This window comes from Piliocolobus tephrosceles, chromosome 12 (genome assembly GCF_002776525.5).
Source record: "Piliocolobus tephrosceles isolate RC106 chromosome 12, ASM277652v3, whole genome shotgun sequence".
Lineage (NCBI taxonomy): Eukaryota > Metazoa > Chordata > Mammalia > Primates > Cercopithecidae > Piliocolobus > Piliocolobus tephrosceles.
The window spans coordinates 19137107-19156220 of NC_045445.1; the positions used below are offsets into that span (position 1 = coordinate 19137107).

A 19114-nucleotide genomic window follows, 5' to 3' on the forward strand; every position below is an offset into this window, starting at 1 on the left:
CAATGAGGGCTACTCTGACCATGCTATTATAAACTGCATTCCAACCCACGATTCCCAGTACTGTGGATTCCCCTTGTCCTGCTATATTTTTCCACGGCATTTTTGCCTTCCAACATATCATATATTTTAATATGTGATGTTTAGTATCTCCCTTTTGTATCCTGTGAAAAATCTACCCTCACAGGGCGAAGATTCTTGATTCTTTCATTCACTAACAAACTTTAAGAACACAGAACAGTGTCTGGCTCACAGCACTTCACAAATTTTGCCGAATGAATGAATAAAGGTAATGTGTACAGCAGAGTAATGTAAGTATAAATAGGTAAGCGATGTGTACATGGTAGCAATGATCATAAAATGATTCTATTATAAATTATTACTGGACTCAAAACGGGAGTCCTAGTACAAAAGACACATACTTGCCATCACTAAAACATTGACTACCCACATGGTGCCTTCTCTTCACAAAATAGTTACTCCTGGTGAGGAGTAACTATTGGCCACTCACTGAGTGGTAAGTCCTTATGCTAAGCACCACGAATACAAGGGCAAGAATAGGATTTTTGGTTGCACAGCCGGTGTTTCAGGCACCCATCCTCCCAGGGAACCCAACAGAAGACCCCGTATCCCCTGAGTACATGCAGAACCCAAGCCCTCAAGCCATTTTCCCCAGGCCGTCTTAATGGTGCCCTCAGCTGGATGGGAGGAGCCACGATGTTCCCGCCCATCACCTTTTAATAGCCACAGGAACCTGCCCACCCACCCACTGCACCCGCATTGGCTGGACAGTGGTTGAGGGTGGGCCCTGACGAGCGCATGCTCAGAGGGAAAAGCCAGAGAGGTACTTGTGAGCTCCTTTGGTGGCTGCGGTTTCCCTGGCTTTCCTGAGGGGGGCTCACTTACGTCTGGGTCCCATCCCACAGAGGCTGAGGAGGAGAAGCAGGAGGCGAGTCCCTGAGGAGACGCCGTGACCTGAGGGCTTCCCTTACTGAGGAGGTCTTGTGCTTCATCTGTCACAAGCGGTCTCCAGGCTGGTGGTGACAACTGGGACAATGCTCAGGCTTCTGAGGCTTGCTTTGGCCTTTTTCCGGAGGATGGCTGACCCCGCAAAGCGGCAGGGCCCACAGCAGCAGGGGCTCCCACAAGGTATTCCTCTGTGTGTCCCCTAGTCCCCCACCTCAGAAGCCTCCCAACAGGGACTCTGTCACCCCTGGCATGAGGCTGTGGTGACTCGGGCTGGTACAGCACATGATGGCAGCTCCATCTTCTGTGTGTGCATGGGGAGGTGTCCGGAGTCCCCAACAGGTTCCTAAGAACCAACCCCCAAACTCTCCTGTCCATCTAAAGCGAGAAGGTGTTGACAGAAAAGACCTTGGAGACTGTACCACCTGTGCTTTTCCCCCACGTGGTTGTGCAGCACATGCCTATTTATATTTCCAGTAGGCGAGAAACTCCCTAATTTGCGAGTGAATTTAGGCTTGTATCCCAAACGGGAATGTAATTTGAAGCCAATTGGATGCCTCATACTTATCTGATCCCGTAGGAGGGCAGAGAACCCATTGTGTGGGCAGACTGCTGAAGTCAGATTCCTAAATGTTGCTTATCAGCTAGGCTTGTGTAGAATTTTTAAAAATAAATAAAAATAAATAATAATAATATGTAGAAGACAAAAGAAAGAAAACCATTCAGACTTTATTTTGGGCTAGGCTTCGATCTCCAGGTATCTTTTAGTGCTTTGTCTGCTGAGATGGTTAAGTATCCATAGAAGGTGCTATTCTTCATGTTGGTGATAATGATGAAGGCATATAATAGGAGCAGAGGCTTAAAGACTCTCATATGTAGATATGGTGATAACTGTCTTGTGCAAGGCACTCACAACTCTAGACAGTTGATGTGCATGTGTCAGTTAATATTCACAAACTGGGCACAGTGGCTCACACCTGTAATCCCAGCTCTTTGGGAGTTCCAGGTGGGTGGATCATTTGAGGCCAGGAGTTGGGGACCAGGCTGTGCAACATGGCAAAACCCCGTCTCTACCAACAATTCAAAAATTAGCCGGGCGTGGCTGCACGCACCTCTAGTCCCAGCTAGTAGGGAGGCTGAGACACGAGAACTGCTTGAACCCAGGAGGCAGAGGTTGCCACGAGCCCAGATTGCACCATTGCTCTCCAGCCTGGGCAATGGAGCCAGACTCTGCTGAAAAAATTAAAAATTAATTGTAAATTTAAAAATTAAAATTTTAATAAATTTTTAAAAATCTACAACAACCCTATTAGGCAAAATTGTGATTGCTGTGGATTGACAGATGAAAACAAGATCAGAGACATTAAAAAAACTTCTCTGCCCAGGTTTATGCAGATGGTGAGTGTAAGACATATTTGTAATAGATGTTTGCATTTGAAGCTAATAATGTAACTTTTGTTTCTTTTCCTTGTAGGTGACACCCAGTTGAAAACTGTGCAGGGAGTTGTCACAAGTTTCTGTGGTGATCATGGCATGATTGATGAGTTCATCTACTTCAGTAGTGATGTTGTGACTGGCAACGTTCCTCTAAAAGTTGGACAAAAAGTTAATGTGGTTGTGGATGAAAATAAAACACTTTATGCATTGAGAGCAATCAAGGTGAGATGTGCATGAGTTTGGGAACTGTGTTTTATGCCAATGGGTTTTCTTTCTGCATCTTTCTTTTCTTGTATTAATCCAACATCTCTGCTGTGATCCATAGAGTGGATGTAGACTGCAATTTGAAGCCCCACCCCTCTGAAGCTGTAGGTTCTTCTGTTCTAATATTTGTGGTGATTTCTGCTTTAAAACATAAAAATTACTTATCTATTCTTCTAATCTTTAAGCAATATGGGTAACAATAATAATTATTGAACTCTATATAATCCTGCAACTTCCCTTATCAGGTAAAAAAAAGTTTTCTGTGCTATGCATCCATAGCAGTGGAATTGCTATGTGAAACCACGTGCCTTGTAAACATTTTAAAAAGAGCTTCATGGAGGTATAGTTCACAAACCGCAGAACTCTCTTAAGGGTACAATTCAATAATATTTGGCAGATTTACGGAGTCCTGAGAATAGCACCTGAGTCCAGATATTTACCCATTCAGTGGCTATTACGAAATTATTCTTTAGCTCTACTGTACTAATTGATTCTCTCAGCAATAGGCGGTGAGACTGCCCATCTGCCCATATAGGCAAGGACAACAATACTATCAATCTGAAATCTTTGCAAATGTGAGAAGGGAAAAGCAGTCACATTGCTCATTTGGAATTATTAAGGATCTTAATGAGATTACAGCAAGTTTCCTTTCTTGGACCTACTTATACATTAGGGATATTTACAGCTATCTCTGTGGTAGGAAAATCAGATTTTTAACAGGAAAGTTTGTATTGGAAGCCCTTGTAGTATTTCGTCCGATACCATCTTTTTCCTTTGCTTTAAGTCTTTCATTCTTTTACAGCATTTATTGAGATATAAGTCACGAGACCATGCAATTCACTCATTTAAAGGGTACAATACAGTAGTTTTAATTTGGTCACAGAGTTAGGCAACCATCACCACAAACAATCTTAGAACATTTTCATCACTCAAAAAGGAAACTCCATAACCATTCGTAGTCTTTTTCCATTCCTTCGTGCTCCCCCAACTGTCCCCTCCCCCGTAACATCCAGTCCCAGGCAATCACTTATCCAGTTTCTGTTTGTATGTATTTGCCCATTATGGACAGTTAAAAAAGGTTCCTTCAATTTTTAATAAACTGGAAAGTTGGTTTAGATTAAAAAAAAAAAAAAGATTCCTTCTATATAACTGTAATTATATCTTCTTTCAACAACATCTCCTCATTCCTCCATCCACCCTAACAAACCAAGCATCTGGTAATCAATATTCTACTCTACACTGCTATAAGAGCAACTTCTTTATAATCCTCAATTTAATGTGACTATGCAGTATTTGTCTTCGTGTGACTGGTGTATTTCACTTACATATCATTCTTCGGGTTCATCGATGTTATCCCAAATGGCAAGATTTAGTTGTGTTTTATGGCTGAATGGTATTCCATTGTATATTTATACCACATTTCCTTTATCCACTCATCTGTATATGGACACTTAGTTTGCTTTTGTTTCTTGCCTATTGTGAATAGGGTTGCAATAAACATGGAAGTGATGACATCTCTTTGACACACTGATGACACTCTCTTTGAATACATGCTCAGTAGTGGGATTCATGGATAGTGTGATAGTTCCATTGTTAAAATTTTGGGGAACCTCCATACTGTTTTCCATAATGGCTGTAACAATTTATATCCCACAAACCATGCATAAACGTTCCAATGTCTTCACATCCTTGCCACCACTTGTTATCTCTTTTCTTTTTAGTGTTAGCCATTTTAACATGCGTGAGGTGCTACCTCTATGGTTTTGATTTGCATTATCCCCATGTTAAAGAAGGTGAGCGTTTTTTCATATGCCTGTTGGCCATTTGTATGTCTCCTTTTGAGAAATGTCTATTCAGGTCTTTTGCTCATTTTTAATAGGATTATTTGATTTCTTGCTATTGAGTTGTTGAAGTTATTCATACATTTTGGAAACTGACCCCTTACTAGATGTATAGATTGCCAGTGTTTTCTCCTGTCTTATAGATTATCTCTCCACTCTTTGATGGTTTCCTTTGTGGTATCAAAGCTTTTTAGTTCGATGTAACCTCCCATTGGTCTGTTTTTTCTTTTGTTGCCTTTGCTTTTGAGGTCCTATTTTTGAAATATCATTGCCCAGAACAGTGTCATGGAGCTTTCCCCCATGTCTCATTCTTGTAGTTTCATAGGTTTGTGCCTTCCTTTTAAAGCTTTAAGTCATTTTGAGTTGATTTATGTACATGCTGAGAGATAAGGGTGGAAATTCATTTTTCTCAGATGAATATTCAGTTATTTTCAACATCATTAATTGAAGAGACTGTACTTTTTCAACATTGTGTGTTCTCAGGCCTTTTGTCAAAAATCAGTTGACTGTAAATGCACGAATTTCCTTCCAGTCTGTGTATTCTGCTCCACTCGTTGATGTATCTGTTTTTATACTGGTACTATGCTGTTATGCTTACTATAGCTTTGTCATATGTTTTGACATCAAGTAGTGTGATGCCTCCAGCTTTGTTCTTTGTATTTCAGACTGCTTCGGCTATCTGGAATCTTTTGTGGTTCCATACAAATTTTAGGAGTGTTTCTTCTATTTCCAGGAAGAATGTCATTGGTATTTTCATAGCAGTTGCATTGAATCTGTAGATTTCTTTAAGATACAGACATTTTAACAATATTCATTCTTCCTGTCCATGAACACATGATACATTTCCATTCATTCCTGCCTCATTCAATTTCCTTAGTCAATGGTTTATATATAGTTTTCAGTGTTGCAATCCTTCACGTCTTTGGTTAAATTTATTCCTATTTTATTTTTTTTTGAAGTTGTTCTAAATGGGATTGTTTCTTGATATCTTTTTCTGATAGTTCAGTATTAGTGTATAGAAATGCTATTGCTTCTTGCGTGTTATTTGTGTGTTGTGCCACTTTCCTGAATTTGTTTATTAGACCTAGAAGCTTTTCGGTGGTATCTTCAGGGTTATTTATATGTAAGAGCTTCCCGTCTGCAAACAGGGCCAATCTAAATTCTTCCTTTTAAATTTAGATGCCTTTTGTTTCTTCTTGCCCAATTTCTCTGGCTAGCACTTCCAGAACTATGTGTGATAGAATGGGCAAAACTGGACATTTCTGTCTTGCTTTAGGTCTTAGAGGAAAAGCCTGCAACATTTCCCCATTCAGTATTATGTTACCTGTGGGTTTACCATATATGACCTTTATTGTGTTGAGGTACACTCCTCCTATATCAAGTTTGTGGAGTTTTTATCACGAAGGGATGTGGAATTCGGTCAAATGCTTTTCCTGCTTAAATTGGAATGATCCTATGGCTTTTGTGCTTCATTCATGTGATATGTCGCATTTATTGATTTGTGTATGTTGAAACTTCCTGACATCCCAGGATGAATCCCTCTAGAACACGATGAATGATGTTTTTAATATGCTGTTGAATTTGGTTTACTAATACTTTCTTAAAGATTTTTGCAACTGTGTTGATCAGGAATTTTGGCATGTAGTTTTCTTGTTTTCTCTTCTTTCTGTTTCCCTGTCTGGGTTTTCTACCAGGGTAATGCAGGTGTGATAGAATGCATTTGGAAGTGTTCCTTTCTTGTTTTGTTTTTGTTTTTGTTTTTGGAATAGTTTTAAAAGTAGAGCTATTAATTCTTCTTTATTTATAAATTTGGTAGTATTAAGAAGGGAAGTAATTCTGTCTTAGACTCTTAATTGATGGGGGATTTTTTATTACTGAATCACTTTCCTCACTCGTTAATTGTTCAGAGTTTCCATTTCTTCACCATTACATCTTGATAGGTTGTATGTGTCCAGGAATGTATCCATTTCTTCTGGCTTGTCCTATTTGTAGGCTGATGATTGTTGACAATAGTCCTTATGATCGATTTTATTTTGGTGATGTCAGTTGTACTATATCCTTTTTCATCTTTGATTTTATTTATTTGAATATTCTCTCTTTTTTCCTTAGTCTAGCTAAAGTTTTGTTGATTTGCTTTACCTCTTCAAGAAACCAACTCATAGTTTCATTGATATTTGTATTGTTCTTCTCATGTCTATTTCATTTATTTCTGCTGTGACCTTTATGATTTATGTCCTACTACTTTTGGATTATATTTTTTTCTTGTTCCTCAAGGTGCAGTGTGAGGTTGTTTATTTAAGATTTATCTTTTCTTCTGAGGTAGGCTTTATTGATGTAAACTTCACTTTTAGAATTGCTTCTGCTGTATTTCATGGGTTTTCATGTGTTGTGCCTAAATTTTGCTTTATCTCAAGAAATGTTTTACACTTTTCTTTAAATTTCCTCATTGACCCATTGGTTATTTAGGAGCATGTTGTTTAATTTCCATCCACTTTTAAAGTTTCCAAAGTTCCTTCTTTTACTGATTCCCAGTGTTTTACCATTGTGGTTAGAGAAGTGATTTGATGTTATTTCAAACTCCGTTAATTTGCTAGTATCTGTTTTGTGGCCTGCCCCAAATCTATCCTCCAGAATGTTCCACATGCAGTTGGAAAGAATATGTGTTTTGCAGTGTTTGGATGGAATATTCATTCTGTAAATGACTGTTAGGTTCATTTGCTCCGGAGTGCAGATAAATCTCACTTTTTGTGGAGTCACTGTTCTGTCTGGACAATCTATTCATTGTTGCAAGTTGGATATTGAAGTCACCTACTATTATTGCATTGCACTCTATCTCACCATTTAGACCTTAATATTTGCTTCATATATTTAGGTGCTGCTATGTTGGGTGCATATTTTTGAAAATCATTATATCCTCTTGATGAATTGACCCCATCATCATTATATAATGATCTTCTTGGTCTCTTTTTACAGTTTATGATTTAAAGCCTATTTTATTTGAAATCAGTTTAGCTGCTCCTGCTCTCTTTCAGTTTCCCTTTATATGGAAGAATGTCTTTTTTCATGTCTTCACTTTCAGTTTACTAATGTCCTTTAAGGAGAAGAGGGTCTCTCATAGGTTTGGTTATTGTTGTTTTTAATCCATTCAGCTACTCTGTGTATTTTAGTTGGAGAATGTCATCCATTTCTATCAAGGTAATTATTGATAGGTAAGGATTTACTGTTATCATTTAGACAATTTTTTTTCTACTTATTTTGTAGGTAAATTCTGCCTTTCTTCTTCCTCTTTTACTGTCTGTCTTGATGGATAAGAGATTTTTCTCTATTAGTATGTTTTGTTTACTTGATATTTTAAAATGTGTCTATTACATGATTTTTTTCTTTGTGGTTAGCATGACGCATACAAAAACATAATCACGACAGTTGATTTTATTGATAACATAACTTTGATCACAAAATAAAAACACTCTGCCATTTAACTCCACCCCCGGATTTTGAGTTTTCTGTTTTACACTTTACACCTGTTTATGTTTTATATCCCTTAACAAATTATTGTACTTATTTTATTTTTACTAGTTCCGTTCCTTAACCATTATGTGAAAGATATAAGAGATCTGGACACCATTGTTACCGTATTAGAGTATTCTGAATTGGTGTGGTTACTTTCACTAGTGAGTTTTATACCTCCAGATGTTTTTGCATTACTCATTAGCATCACTTATGTCAGTTGGAAGAACTCTCCATAGGATTTCTTGTAAGACAGTTGTGGCGGTGAGGAAGTTTCTCAGCTGTGATTTCTCTGTAAAAGTCTTTATCTCCCCTTCACTTCTTGGTACAGTATTCTTGGTTAGAGATTTTTTTTTTCCTTCAGCTCTTTGAATATATCATCCCACTCTCTCCCGGCCTGTTACGCTTCTGCTGCGAAGTGTTCTGGTAGGCATATTGGAACTGCCTCATATGTGATTCACGTCTTTCCTCTTTCAGTTCTCGGGATCCTCTCTTTCTCTTTCATGTTTGACACTTTGATTTTAGTATGTCATGAGGTAATCAATTTGGATCGTATCTCACTGCAGAACTTTGGTCTTCCAGTACCTAGACGTTTGTAACTTTCTCTGGGTTTGGATGACTCTCCATCATTATTTTTTAAATAATCTTTCTATCCCGATTTCAATCTCCCCTTCCTCTTGAATGTGAATGGCTCATACTATTGCCCTGTTGATATTGTCCAAAAATCCAATAATTTTTTTTTCCTTTTGTGTCCCTCCTTTTTCTTTTGTCTCCTTCACTATATATTTTTAATGAAGCTGTCTGCAAGTTTACAGATTCTTTATTTTGCTCGATCAATTTTCCTGTGGATGTTCTCTATTGTGTACTTCCTTCGTTGTATTTTTCGATTTCAGGATTTGTTTGGTTTTTTAAGTTCCTTCAATCTTTCTCTCAAATTAGTAAATTCTCAATCATTTCTCTGTAATTGTTTTTGAGGTTCACAGAGCATTCCGAAAATAGATATTTTGAATTATTTGTTAAATAACTCATACATTCCTATCTCTCCAGGGTCAATTGCTGGCACCTTGTTTTGTCAGTTTGGTGATGTCATGTTTTCCTTATTGTTCTTGATCTTTGTGGTCATGTGTTTGTATCTGTGTATTGAAGAAGTAGGTATTCATTTCAGTCTTTGCAGTCTAGCTTTTAGGGGACATCCTTTAGCAGTAAGCCTGTCCGGAAACTCTATATGGGTCTCTTTTGGTCCTTATGCTTGTGAACACTGCAGCTATTGAAGCACTGGGGGCTTCCTTATCCCAGGGACACAGTGACAGATGCTTCAATGGCATGCACTCCCTTAGCTGTTGAGCCTGGTGCCTCGCAAGACTGGAATCCAAGGCTCCATTCACTGACAACTCCCTGTTGTGGTAGAATATTCTGAGCATAAGGCCAGTGGAATCACTGGCAGAGATGTGGGCCAGGTATTGAGTTTGCTTTGCTGTGGCTGTGGCTTCCTGTCTGGTGCCAGGATGAGTCTAGAGATTTGATCCACAAGTACCATCTTGGAGTCAGGGGACATGGGCGTCTGTCAAGTGGTGGCATATAGTGTGAAAGGCCTGCTATTGGGTTCCAAGGCAATGTTCTATGCTTGCCACTCTCTCTTTCCTACAGGTGGATGGTATCTGTCTCCATGCTGTGCTGTTGAAGGTTGGGGAAGGGGTGATGTGGGTTATGTAAAACTGTCTTTACTACCCTCTTCAATGCATCTTTTCTTATTTTCATGCTATAACCGGGTACCATGGCCTCTCACCTGGTTTCCTTCTCTCAAGTGACGGTATTTTCATACAAGGATAGTTTTTCACATTGATGTTTCTGCAGGAGGACGATCACTGGACAGTCCCTTTTCTCCATCTTGCTCCCCTCCTCCTCCATCTGTTTAATTTTTACATACTATAAATATGTCCATCTTGTCCATGTGACTTCTATGTTCAGGAAGTTTCCTTAGGCTAATTCTAACACATAATTTACACGAGTATTCACTTAGCTTTTCTTCTGAAAGTCATTAATTTATTGATATCTAAACATACAGTCAGCCTGGGTTTGCTTTCCGTGTTCAGGACTGAGAGAAGGATCCGTGTCTTGTTTCCCTACTGGCTATTCAGTTGCCCTCAACATTAATTGGATACTCCACTTTGCCCCTATCATATTGAAATGCCACTTACGTCATACAACGCATTATCACAAACATTTGTATCTGTGTGTACCTGCTGTTGTGTTGGTGGTATTTCCAAGGCATAAGAAACAATATTGGGAGCCACGAAACATGGGCAAAGCTTTAGCCTGCAGTATGTCTGTGAGTTGGTGTGGAGTCAAAGAACAGAGAGCTCCAAGGGTGCTGTGGGATACCAATAAAAGTGGTGGTAGATAGTGGATGGGAAGCTAATGCCTCATTCCTCATGACAGTAAGTGAGGGAGAAATAAACATCAGATTGGTATTGACAGCTGGAAAGACACCAGTTAAGAAATGTGAATAGCAGCAAACTAGAGTATTTTTAAAACCATGAAAATCAATGACGACTCAGTGGCTCAAGTTTCCATCAGAAGTCTTTGAACAAAAAATTCCAACCCTAGGAGTTTATCCCATAGTTAAGTCAGACAAGTAGTCCAAATGTTAGGACACAAGCAAAATGTCTAATTATGTGGAATTGGGTTAGTAAATTACAGCACATCCATTAATTGGGATTTCCTATGACTCCTTCCCTTCTCCTGTTATTTAAAAACTTTTGTGTTCATTTTAGGTGATATTTTAATAGCGAATACAGTGCTAATTTGCTTTAAAAACTGGTATATGTGGATTTGTGCACAGGTGAAAACATAAGGATGAGTGTTACTGCCAAAATGTAGTCCCTGGTGGTGTCTTGGTAATGGAATATGGATTATGGGGTAACTGCTTTTTGCTGTCTGCTTATCTGCTTTTTTTTCTACTTTTAGTATAATGAACTTGCATTATTTCTGTAAGTTTTAAGGATTATAAAATAAGGACTACAGGCTGGGTGCGGTGGCTCAAGCCTGTAAGCGCAGCACTTTGGGAGGCCGAGACGGGCAGATCACGAGGTCAAGAGATCGAGACCATCCTGACTAACATGGTGAAACCCCGTCTCTACTAAAAAATACAAAAAAAATTAGCCGGGCGAGGTGGCGGGCGCCTGTAGTCCCAGCTACTCGGGAGGCTGAGGCAGGAGAATGGCATAAACCTGGGAGGCGGAGCTTGCAGTGAGCTGAGATCCGGCCACTGCACTCCAGCCTGGGCGACAGAGCGAGACTCCGTCTCAAAATAAATAAATAAATAAAATAAAATAAAATGAAATAAGGACTGTTACACTTCCAATAAGGAAAAAGGTTTGTATGCCTCTCTATTTTAGATAAAATAAAGCCCTAATTTGACCTGGCTTATTGAACCTCTCCCAGTTGAGGGTATTGTTCCAACTTTATCTTGTGCTTCTGTCTCCTAGGCCTGGATCTCGAATGTTAGGGTTTTGCTCCCTAGGCTCCTAAATTGTGTTGTTTTTCTTCTCTGTCTCCCTGCTCCTCTACCCCTGTTTACAAAGTTGCACCTCTGTCTTCTTTCACAACCCAGCACAAATCTGACTTCCCCCAAGCAATGCCGCTATTTTCTCCCTGTCTGAAATGTTCTCCCTCTAGATAATTCACAGAAACCGTCTTTGATCTAGTTTTATATCCTTCATCGCAACTTGCTTATGACTAGGTATCTTTCCACTTTACTGTCATTTCACCGCAAATTCCTGCAGGTAAAGGATGGTGTTTTTTAAATCTGAGAATCTAGTGAATCTAGTGGTTCGAGGGCATTAAACTTGGGTATGCAATTAATATTTTGGGATACATTTCACAATTCATGAAGCACACACATGATTTTTGCCATCATCTCAAGTCTGTGGTCCATTTACCACATGAACTATATTCACCAGTGTTTAGGATGGCTGTTGAAAATATTTTTGGGTACCAGTGTTTTAACCATGTAAGTTCTCGTGCTTAAATTTGTATTATTTTTGAAGTAACTCTTTCGTAAATCTTACAGGTGGATGTTGTGCCTCACCGCCTTTATGGTGCTGGACCCTCAGACTCAGGAACCAGACTTTTAATTGCACATGTTACTTCTATAAATGAAGATACTGTTTATGTTAGTGACAGCATTTATTGCTCCATAGACATTGCTACTGAAGGTATGATTTAGATTTTGAGATATATGATGTAATTCTTAATTTTTTGAGAGGATTTTAGTCCTAGAACAACCTTTACAGTGTACTTGGCTTCAGTCAATGGCTCTTCAATATTAGAGGTAAACCTTTCCAGTTGAAATTATGTACAATATAGGGGCAAATAGGCAGTATTTTAAAATGTCTGCTGTCGTCTATTGTGTGTTCATTTGTTCGATTCCCTCAGTAATGCCTGGATATATTTTTCATTCACATGATAATTTAATTTCTAATCAAGAAAACAATCCTATAAGTACATAGAGACACTATTTTTAATACCCTTCAGAGACTATACTTGCAGAGATCATTTCTGTAGTTGGTTACTAGAGAAATTTCTGTGACAGAGTAGACTACCAAATTTTGAAAGAATGCACTTCAAATGCTTTAAATAGAATTGGAGATAGTGCCTTGTGGGTGTGTGTGTGTGTGTGTGTGTGTTGTTGAATTCTCTTTGTAATCAGCAGATGTGTTCTAATATTTAGCTTATACCCAAAGATACACTTTTTTTTTTTTGTTACTTTTGTCTATTGCAGCTGTCATATAGCTTGGGTAAAAAGGGGGAGAATAGTTCTGCTTCCCCAGGCAGCTTGCTAGTTTGTTTTCTTGGGTGCAAAAGCAGGACTCTGACCTGAATTTTGTTTTAAGATGTTGACTCTGTCTGCTTCGTCAAGAAGAGACTATGAGGTGAAGAGTGGAGTCAGGAAATCAGTCAGGATAATGTTGTAATATTCCTGGTGAGAGGTGATGGAGATGTGAATGAAAGTGGAGAAGTGGAGGACCTAAGGATTGAGTTGACTCTGGATATATTTTGAAGTTAGAGAAGAACCCAGGAGGTAATGGATTAGATCTTTGATGTGGAGGAAAGATGAGTCCAAGGTACCTCCAAAGTCTTTTGTTTGAGCAGTGGTGAGGGTGGAGTGGCCAGTTTGTGACGTAGACAACTGAGGCAAACAAAAGTTGGTGAATACTGAGAATACCAACAGCTCAGCTTTACACACCTTAGATTGGTGTAAGCATATGGAGAATTGAACCTGAGGTTGGTTAGAGTTGGAGGCATATACATTTTAGAGTCATTGGCCCATAGATACATGGTACACACACACTAAAGAAATGTATGTAAATTAACAGACAGAGAGAGAGAGAAGAAGTCTAACACTGTGTCTAGTGTCATTCTACAATGCTGGATCCTAAGGTGGAGAATTGTTTCACTTTGTTGATATTGCTAGTTTTCTGGAGTCATTGTGGCAATTTACTGTCTCACTTGCAGTTGGGATTTTCATTTGCTCCACATTCTTTCATGTACCTTTGTTATCCTGTGACTCACTTTTAACTCACTGTAAACTTCTGTTTGAAACTCCGTGGTCTTAACTATAACCCGTAAGGCACAGACTTAAGAGTTCATCACCTGAACCCAACATCAGGGGAAATTCATTGATTCTGAAAGTAACATTTCCTAGTGGTACTGCAACCACTACTACCAATCAACAGTTATTTGGTGGTTACTATGCGCCAGCGATGATTCTGTGTGTATCGCACATATCAACTAATTCTCACAGCAGCTGTGTATCATGAAGGCTACTTATCGTGCTTCTCATTTTATAGATGAAGAAAATGAGGCACAGACAGATTAAGCACCTTGGCTAAGGTTGCCAACTGAGTGAGTGGCAGTGTCAGGATTCGAAGCCACGTAGCCAGGTTCAAACTTGTGCTCTTACGTATACTTTTGACTGCCTCTCACTAAGGAGTTGTGAACAGGAACAACTTGTTTGTTTAGTAAATCCTGTGCTGCTCCCTTAGATTAACTGTGATGCATAGTTCACACTTTCCTTTATTTGACTTTGTTAAATCAGTAGAGGAGAATCAATGCCTAAGACTTATAAACATCTTTTCGGACTTAGAGATTTACAGTGTATCTGTTTAAATATGTGCAAAATGGACTTTAGTTCTAGCAGAACTGACTTTAAAGTAGTACACTATCAAATAACGTGTGAAATTAAACATGACCTAGTTAAGAGATCATGACACTCATATTTCTCCATGACTGTTTTAGATTTTGTGCCTTATAAGGGTGACTTGTTAGAAGTTGAATATGCCACTGAGCCAGGCATCTCAAACATCAAGGCAAGCTCTGTGAAGCCCACCCGTTGTATTCATGTGGAAGAGGTAATTTCTTTCCGGTTCCTCCCGTCATCAGTTTCTGATAACACTTCCTTTGGTGGTAATTTTTGTGCCCAGGATTCTGTTGGGTGTAATGGGATTTCCAGAAAATATGAAGAAATACATTCTTTGCCAACGAAGGAGCCACTTTTCTTATTGAAAAGGCAGGACTTCCCGAAGGAAATAATTAGAAAATTATGTGGACCAAGCACATGATTAAGTTCTAAATTGTGCATTTTACTTGATACCCAAATGTTATTAGAATCTTCCAACAACAGGAGGAAGAAAAACAATCTTTGTGCCAGAAAAATTGTAGGGAAAGAATGAAGTATGTTGTGGGACTTGAGCTTACCAGTAAATGCTGAGAGTGATTTGGTTATTGGAGTCTGAATATGAGCAGGCAATTCAGGGCAATAGAGGGTAATGGACATATTTTGGTAATATTTAGAGCAGGATTTCTCATCAGAGACCCCGGTCTCTTGCCTGGAATATCTGATTTAATTGATCTGAGGTGGAGCATGGACATAGGTATTCTTACAAAGTACCCCTGGTGTTAGCAATGAGCCAACCAGGTTGGGAATCATTGATTTGCATCAAAGTCACCTGCACTCATGCAGGACCCAGAATGGAGGAGGTGCACAATAGGTTACAGTGATTATCAGACTTTTTCATAATCATTTCCATTATTTATACTCACAGGTCCGCATTACTAGCATAAATGGAAGAAATGGGATGATAGATTATACTATCTTTTTCACCTTGGAGTCTGTGAAAATCCCTGATGGATACGTACCTCAAGTAGACGATATCGTCAATGTGGTCATGGTGGAGAACATTCAGTTTTGCTGTAATTGGAGAGTGGTTTCTATCACCCCAGCGCAAAAATTGTAATGACAAAGCATTTTAATCTGTTTATCTTTCCTTTATGAGCAGTAAAGGGGTTGGTTTAACTGACAAGGTTAGCTTAGTAAGCCTAAGCAGTATTTTATATATGACTTTCCTGGCAAATCTAATTGAGATACTGGCTAGTTCAATTGGACCATGAACCCAGCTTAGGGAAATAACTTATCAATTAAAAAGCATGCTAAATTAGCTTGCTAGTCACTGAAGGAAAGGAGTTCTTAGTTAAAATGAACACTGCCTTAAATTTGAATTTTATGTCTCTCATTAGGAGCAGCAGATTACAGGATGACGGAGGCCTGGGACGACCCAAAAGGGAACGTCGGAGCCAAAGTGTTTAACTGAAAAGACAGCAGGGACAGCATGTTAAAGGCATGATTTAAAGTTACAATTTGACTTCAGTTTTGAGCCCCGTTATGCTGTCTGTACAATCTGTATTGCTCCATAGCCTCTTTCATCTTCTGTCACCCTCATAACTTGCGATGTTTATTGTTTCCCTTGTTCCTTCTTCCCCATACTAGAATGTAAACTCCACAATGGCAGGATGTCTTCTGGTCTGTTTTTTGTTTGTTTGTTTGTTTTTTGTATTTTTTTCTTTGTTTGTTTGTTTGTTTTTTCTGTTTTCATTAAAGCATCACCAAGCACTTAGAAGAGTGCCTGGAAGACTCAAGGGGCAGATAAAATGTTGAGTTCAATGACTGAATGATTGGGCCAGCAACGATGTTTAGCTGTGGTTCATTCATCACTGGTTCCTCAGAAATAAAATTGTTGAGCAATGCATTAAGACCTCTGTTGATTTTTAAACAACACAAACAACCATAGAAAGCTGACTCTGCTGTACATGAGCCTCTGTGAACCACTTTGTTGCAGAGGTGCAGAATAGTTGAAGTCATGAAGAAAAGTACAAACACGGAGTCCCTCGAGGTAAGTCCCTTCTTACCCACTGGGAAGGGTTATACTAAAATCCCACAAGTACACCCCATGAAACTTCATGCTTTCGTCTAACAGAACATTTAGCCAGGCAGCTGTGACCTAGGGAAAGGGATATATTCAGACCTTTGGGCATAGCTTGAGTGTCGTTGTGAACTTATCCTGAGTTCTGTGATTCATAATTTCACCATTGTTGAAGTTCCATTGAAGGAAAACAAAAGGTGTCCAGGTACATGGCTCATGCCTGTAATCCCAGCATTTTGGAAGGCCAAGGTGGGCAGATCACCTGAGGTCAAGAGTTTTAGACCAGCCTGGCCAACATGGTGAAACCTTGTCTCTACTAAAAATACAAGAAAATGTACGTGGGTGTGGTGGCATGCGCCTGTAGTCCTAGCTACTCGGGGAGGCTGAAGCAGGACAATCCTTTGAATCCAGGAGGCCGAGGTTGTAGCAGTGAGCCAAAATTGCTCCACTGCACTCCAGCCTGGGCGACACAGGGAGACTCCATCACAAAAATAAATAAATAAATAAATAAATAGAAAGGAAACAAAAGGAAAGGTACAAGTTATTTTGACAGCAAAAAAGAGCATACCTCACAGTGGTTAGGGGGACTGAACATCCGTGTTTCCCAAAAATTCCTTTGTTGAAGCTGTAGTCCCCAATGTGATCGTAGATGGAAGTGGGGCCTTTGGGAGGCTATTAGGCTTAGATAGGGTCATGAAAGTAGAGCCTCATAATGGGATTAGTATCCTTAGAAGAAGAGGAAGAGAAGCCAGCATTTGCTCCCACTCCTCCACGGGAGGAAACAGCCAGAAGTTGACAATCTTCGAGCCAGAAAGAGAGCCCTTGCCCAGAACCCAATCAATCAGCACTTTCTTCTTGGACCTCCCGTTCTCCAGAACTGTGCAATATAAATGTCTGTGGTACTGTGTAATAGCAGACCAAGCTAAGACAACAGAGAGCAGATATTGACATTCTGTAACAAATAAAAGCAATCCATACACTCATTGCGTTTTGAAAAACAAAGGTATGGATTGGGAAAACTCCCATCCCATGAGGATCCCAAAATTCCCATGGATGAGAATTGTCCACATTCATTAAATCATAATGAATAATATAGATATTGGTACATGTCATCTAAACCTTGTCACTTTATTTTTATAGAAATGTTTGTCTAAACACTAGCCCATACTTATTTCCAGTGTAGCTTTTGTAATGGAAGGAGTAACATTTTACTCCATGGCACAGCTCATGTACACAAGGGAGACTGAGTCACTGATATGCAAGAGAACCCAACATATTAGTCTATAATCATTATAAGTTTCTGCTGTGGTCAGACTCCTGGGGACAGGTTGCAAAACCAGGAAAAAGCTGAGTTGAGCTGAGATCTAGTGTCTTTGGAGCTACAGCTCTTACCTTTACAGCCGGGTGTAACGTTATCCTGAATGAGGCCAAATGCTGTTTAGACAGATGCACATAGGAAAGCAAAGTATTCAGATTAGGTGTGAATTGCCTTAAAACCAGATCCTTTCTCAGGTTGCCTGGAATGGTTCAGGATGTTACCCTTTTCTGATTCAATTAATTGCTGGGGTATTTATTGAGAACCTACCATGTGCCCAGCACTGTTCTAGATGCTGAGGGCCCAGCAGACAAAAAAGTGACAACGAACAAAAGCTCTGAAGTCATGAAGCTGACATACAAGTGGGAAGAGACAGACAACACTCTGATAAGCATATAAATAAGTAAGAATTTCTGTCTAGCAGTTAGTGACATAAAGAAAAGTAAGCATGTGTTTGTGATAAGAGGTTTTTGATGGCCATAACCACGGACAGATTGTTTTCAATATTTTCAGTCAGACTCAGTCTCCCTGATTTGAGGGTGAAACATGCAGGTCATTAGAAGCCAAGAAGGCAAATCACATGATTATATCTTTGCTGGAATCTGGCACTGAATGGTTGCTTCATGGATACTTGTGAAGGTGTGCATTTTGCTCATGGGAGAAGTTAAAACGCGAGAAGGTTTAATGGGGTACATGGCATCCCTGTTCAGAATTGCTGTTAATCTACTTTGTGTCCAGCCCTTGTATATGCCAAGCACTGGACTAAGGGCCTTGGGACACATACGTCATTTAATCCTCACAAAGAATCCTATGAAAGAAGTCCCAGTAGCGTCGTGTCCATTCTATAGCCAAGTCATGGACGCAAACAGGAAAGAGATGGCACACAGCTGCTCTGTGGCCCAGTGGAATTCATCCCCTGACATTCAGGCCCAGCAGCCATTTCTTATCTGATGTGTTCCCAGCCTCTGGAGGAATCTCCAGCCACAAAAGATCATTCATAATGTTTTCAGCAGAGTGGTAGAGAAGAGCCCCTTCTTTGTTCTGCAGTATTCTCTCAGCAGGGACCTGTCTTCCTGGTGCTGGAATCTACCTGTAGCTTCTCTGCCAGCAGAGTTTCACCCCTGTAGAGGAGGCTGAGTCTTATTTAGTGAAGTTTGCTGGAGAAGGCTATTTCTTACCTTTTTCTAAGGCTATTTCTTAGCATCAATCTCTTGCTGCAGAATCCATTATTAGCTCTATTTGTGCCAGCAGGGACACATGGAAGGATTTTGGGCATGTTTTCATCTGTCTGAGTGGCTGCTATTGCTTTGGTTCTTTCTACTTTCTTCTGTGCCGTGATGGAACCTAACAAATTTGACCCAGTGATTTTTTTTTCAATCATTCTTTAGAGGTGGTGGGACTCCAGGTATGCTTTCAAAGGATTGATAGTTTTTGCTGATGGATGGCATGGAGTGTGTAAAGAAAATGGAGAAAACTCACGGTTATGGCGGGGACATGATGTCAACACACTGTGTGAACTGAGCTGG

General features: G+C 39.6%; 1 protein-coding gene and 1 pseudogene across 1 annotated transcript; both read left to right on the forward strand.

The window, feature by feature from the left end:
• Positions 1–1028: 1028 nt before the first annotated feature.
• LOC111531500 (cancer/testis antigen 55) lies at positions 1029–15660 on the forward strand. The gene is made up of 6 exons (XM_023198759.1): positions 1029–1146; positions 2438–2622; positions 12085–12229; positions 14313–14425; positions 15119–15306; positions 15591–15660. The coding sequence occupies exons 1-6, from the start codon at positions 1053–1055 to the stop codon at positions 15658–15660; spliced, it is 795 nt and encodes a 264-aa protein (XP_023054527.1). The 5' UTR covers positions 1029–1052.
• On the forward strand, positions 12548–12632 carry LOC111531613 (annotated as a pseudogene).
• Positions 15661–19114: the final 3454 nt, after the last annotated feature.

Excerpts from the sequence above, each read along its gene's own strand:
- LOC111531500 (XM_023198759.1), top strand. The coding sequence starts at position 1,053 with ATGCTCAGGCTTCTGAGGCTTGCTTTGGCCTTTTTCCGGAGGATGGCT. Across the intron at positions 1,147-2,437 it reads GCAGCAGGGGCTCCCACAAG|GTGACACCCAGTTGAAAACT; the intron begins GTATTCCTCTGT and ends TTTTCCTTGTAG. Across the intron at positions 14,426-15,118 it reads GTTGTATTCATGTGGAAGAG|GTCCGCATTACTAGCATAAA; the intron begins GTAATTTCTTTC and ends TTATACTCACAG.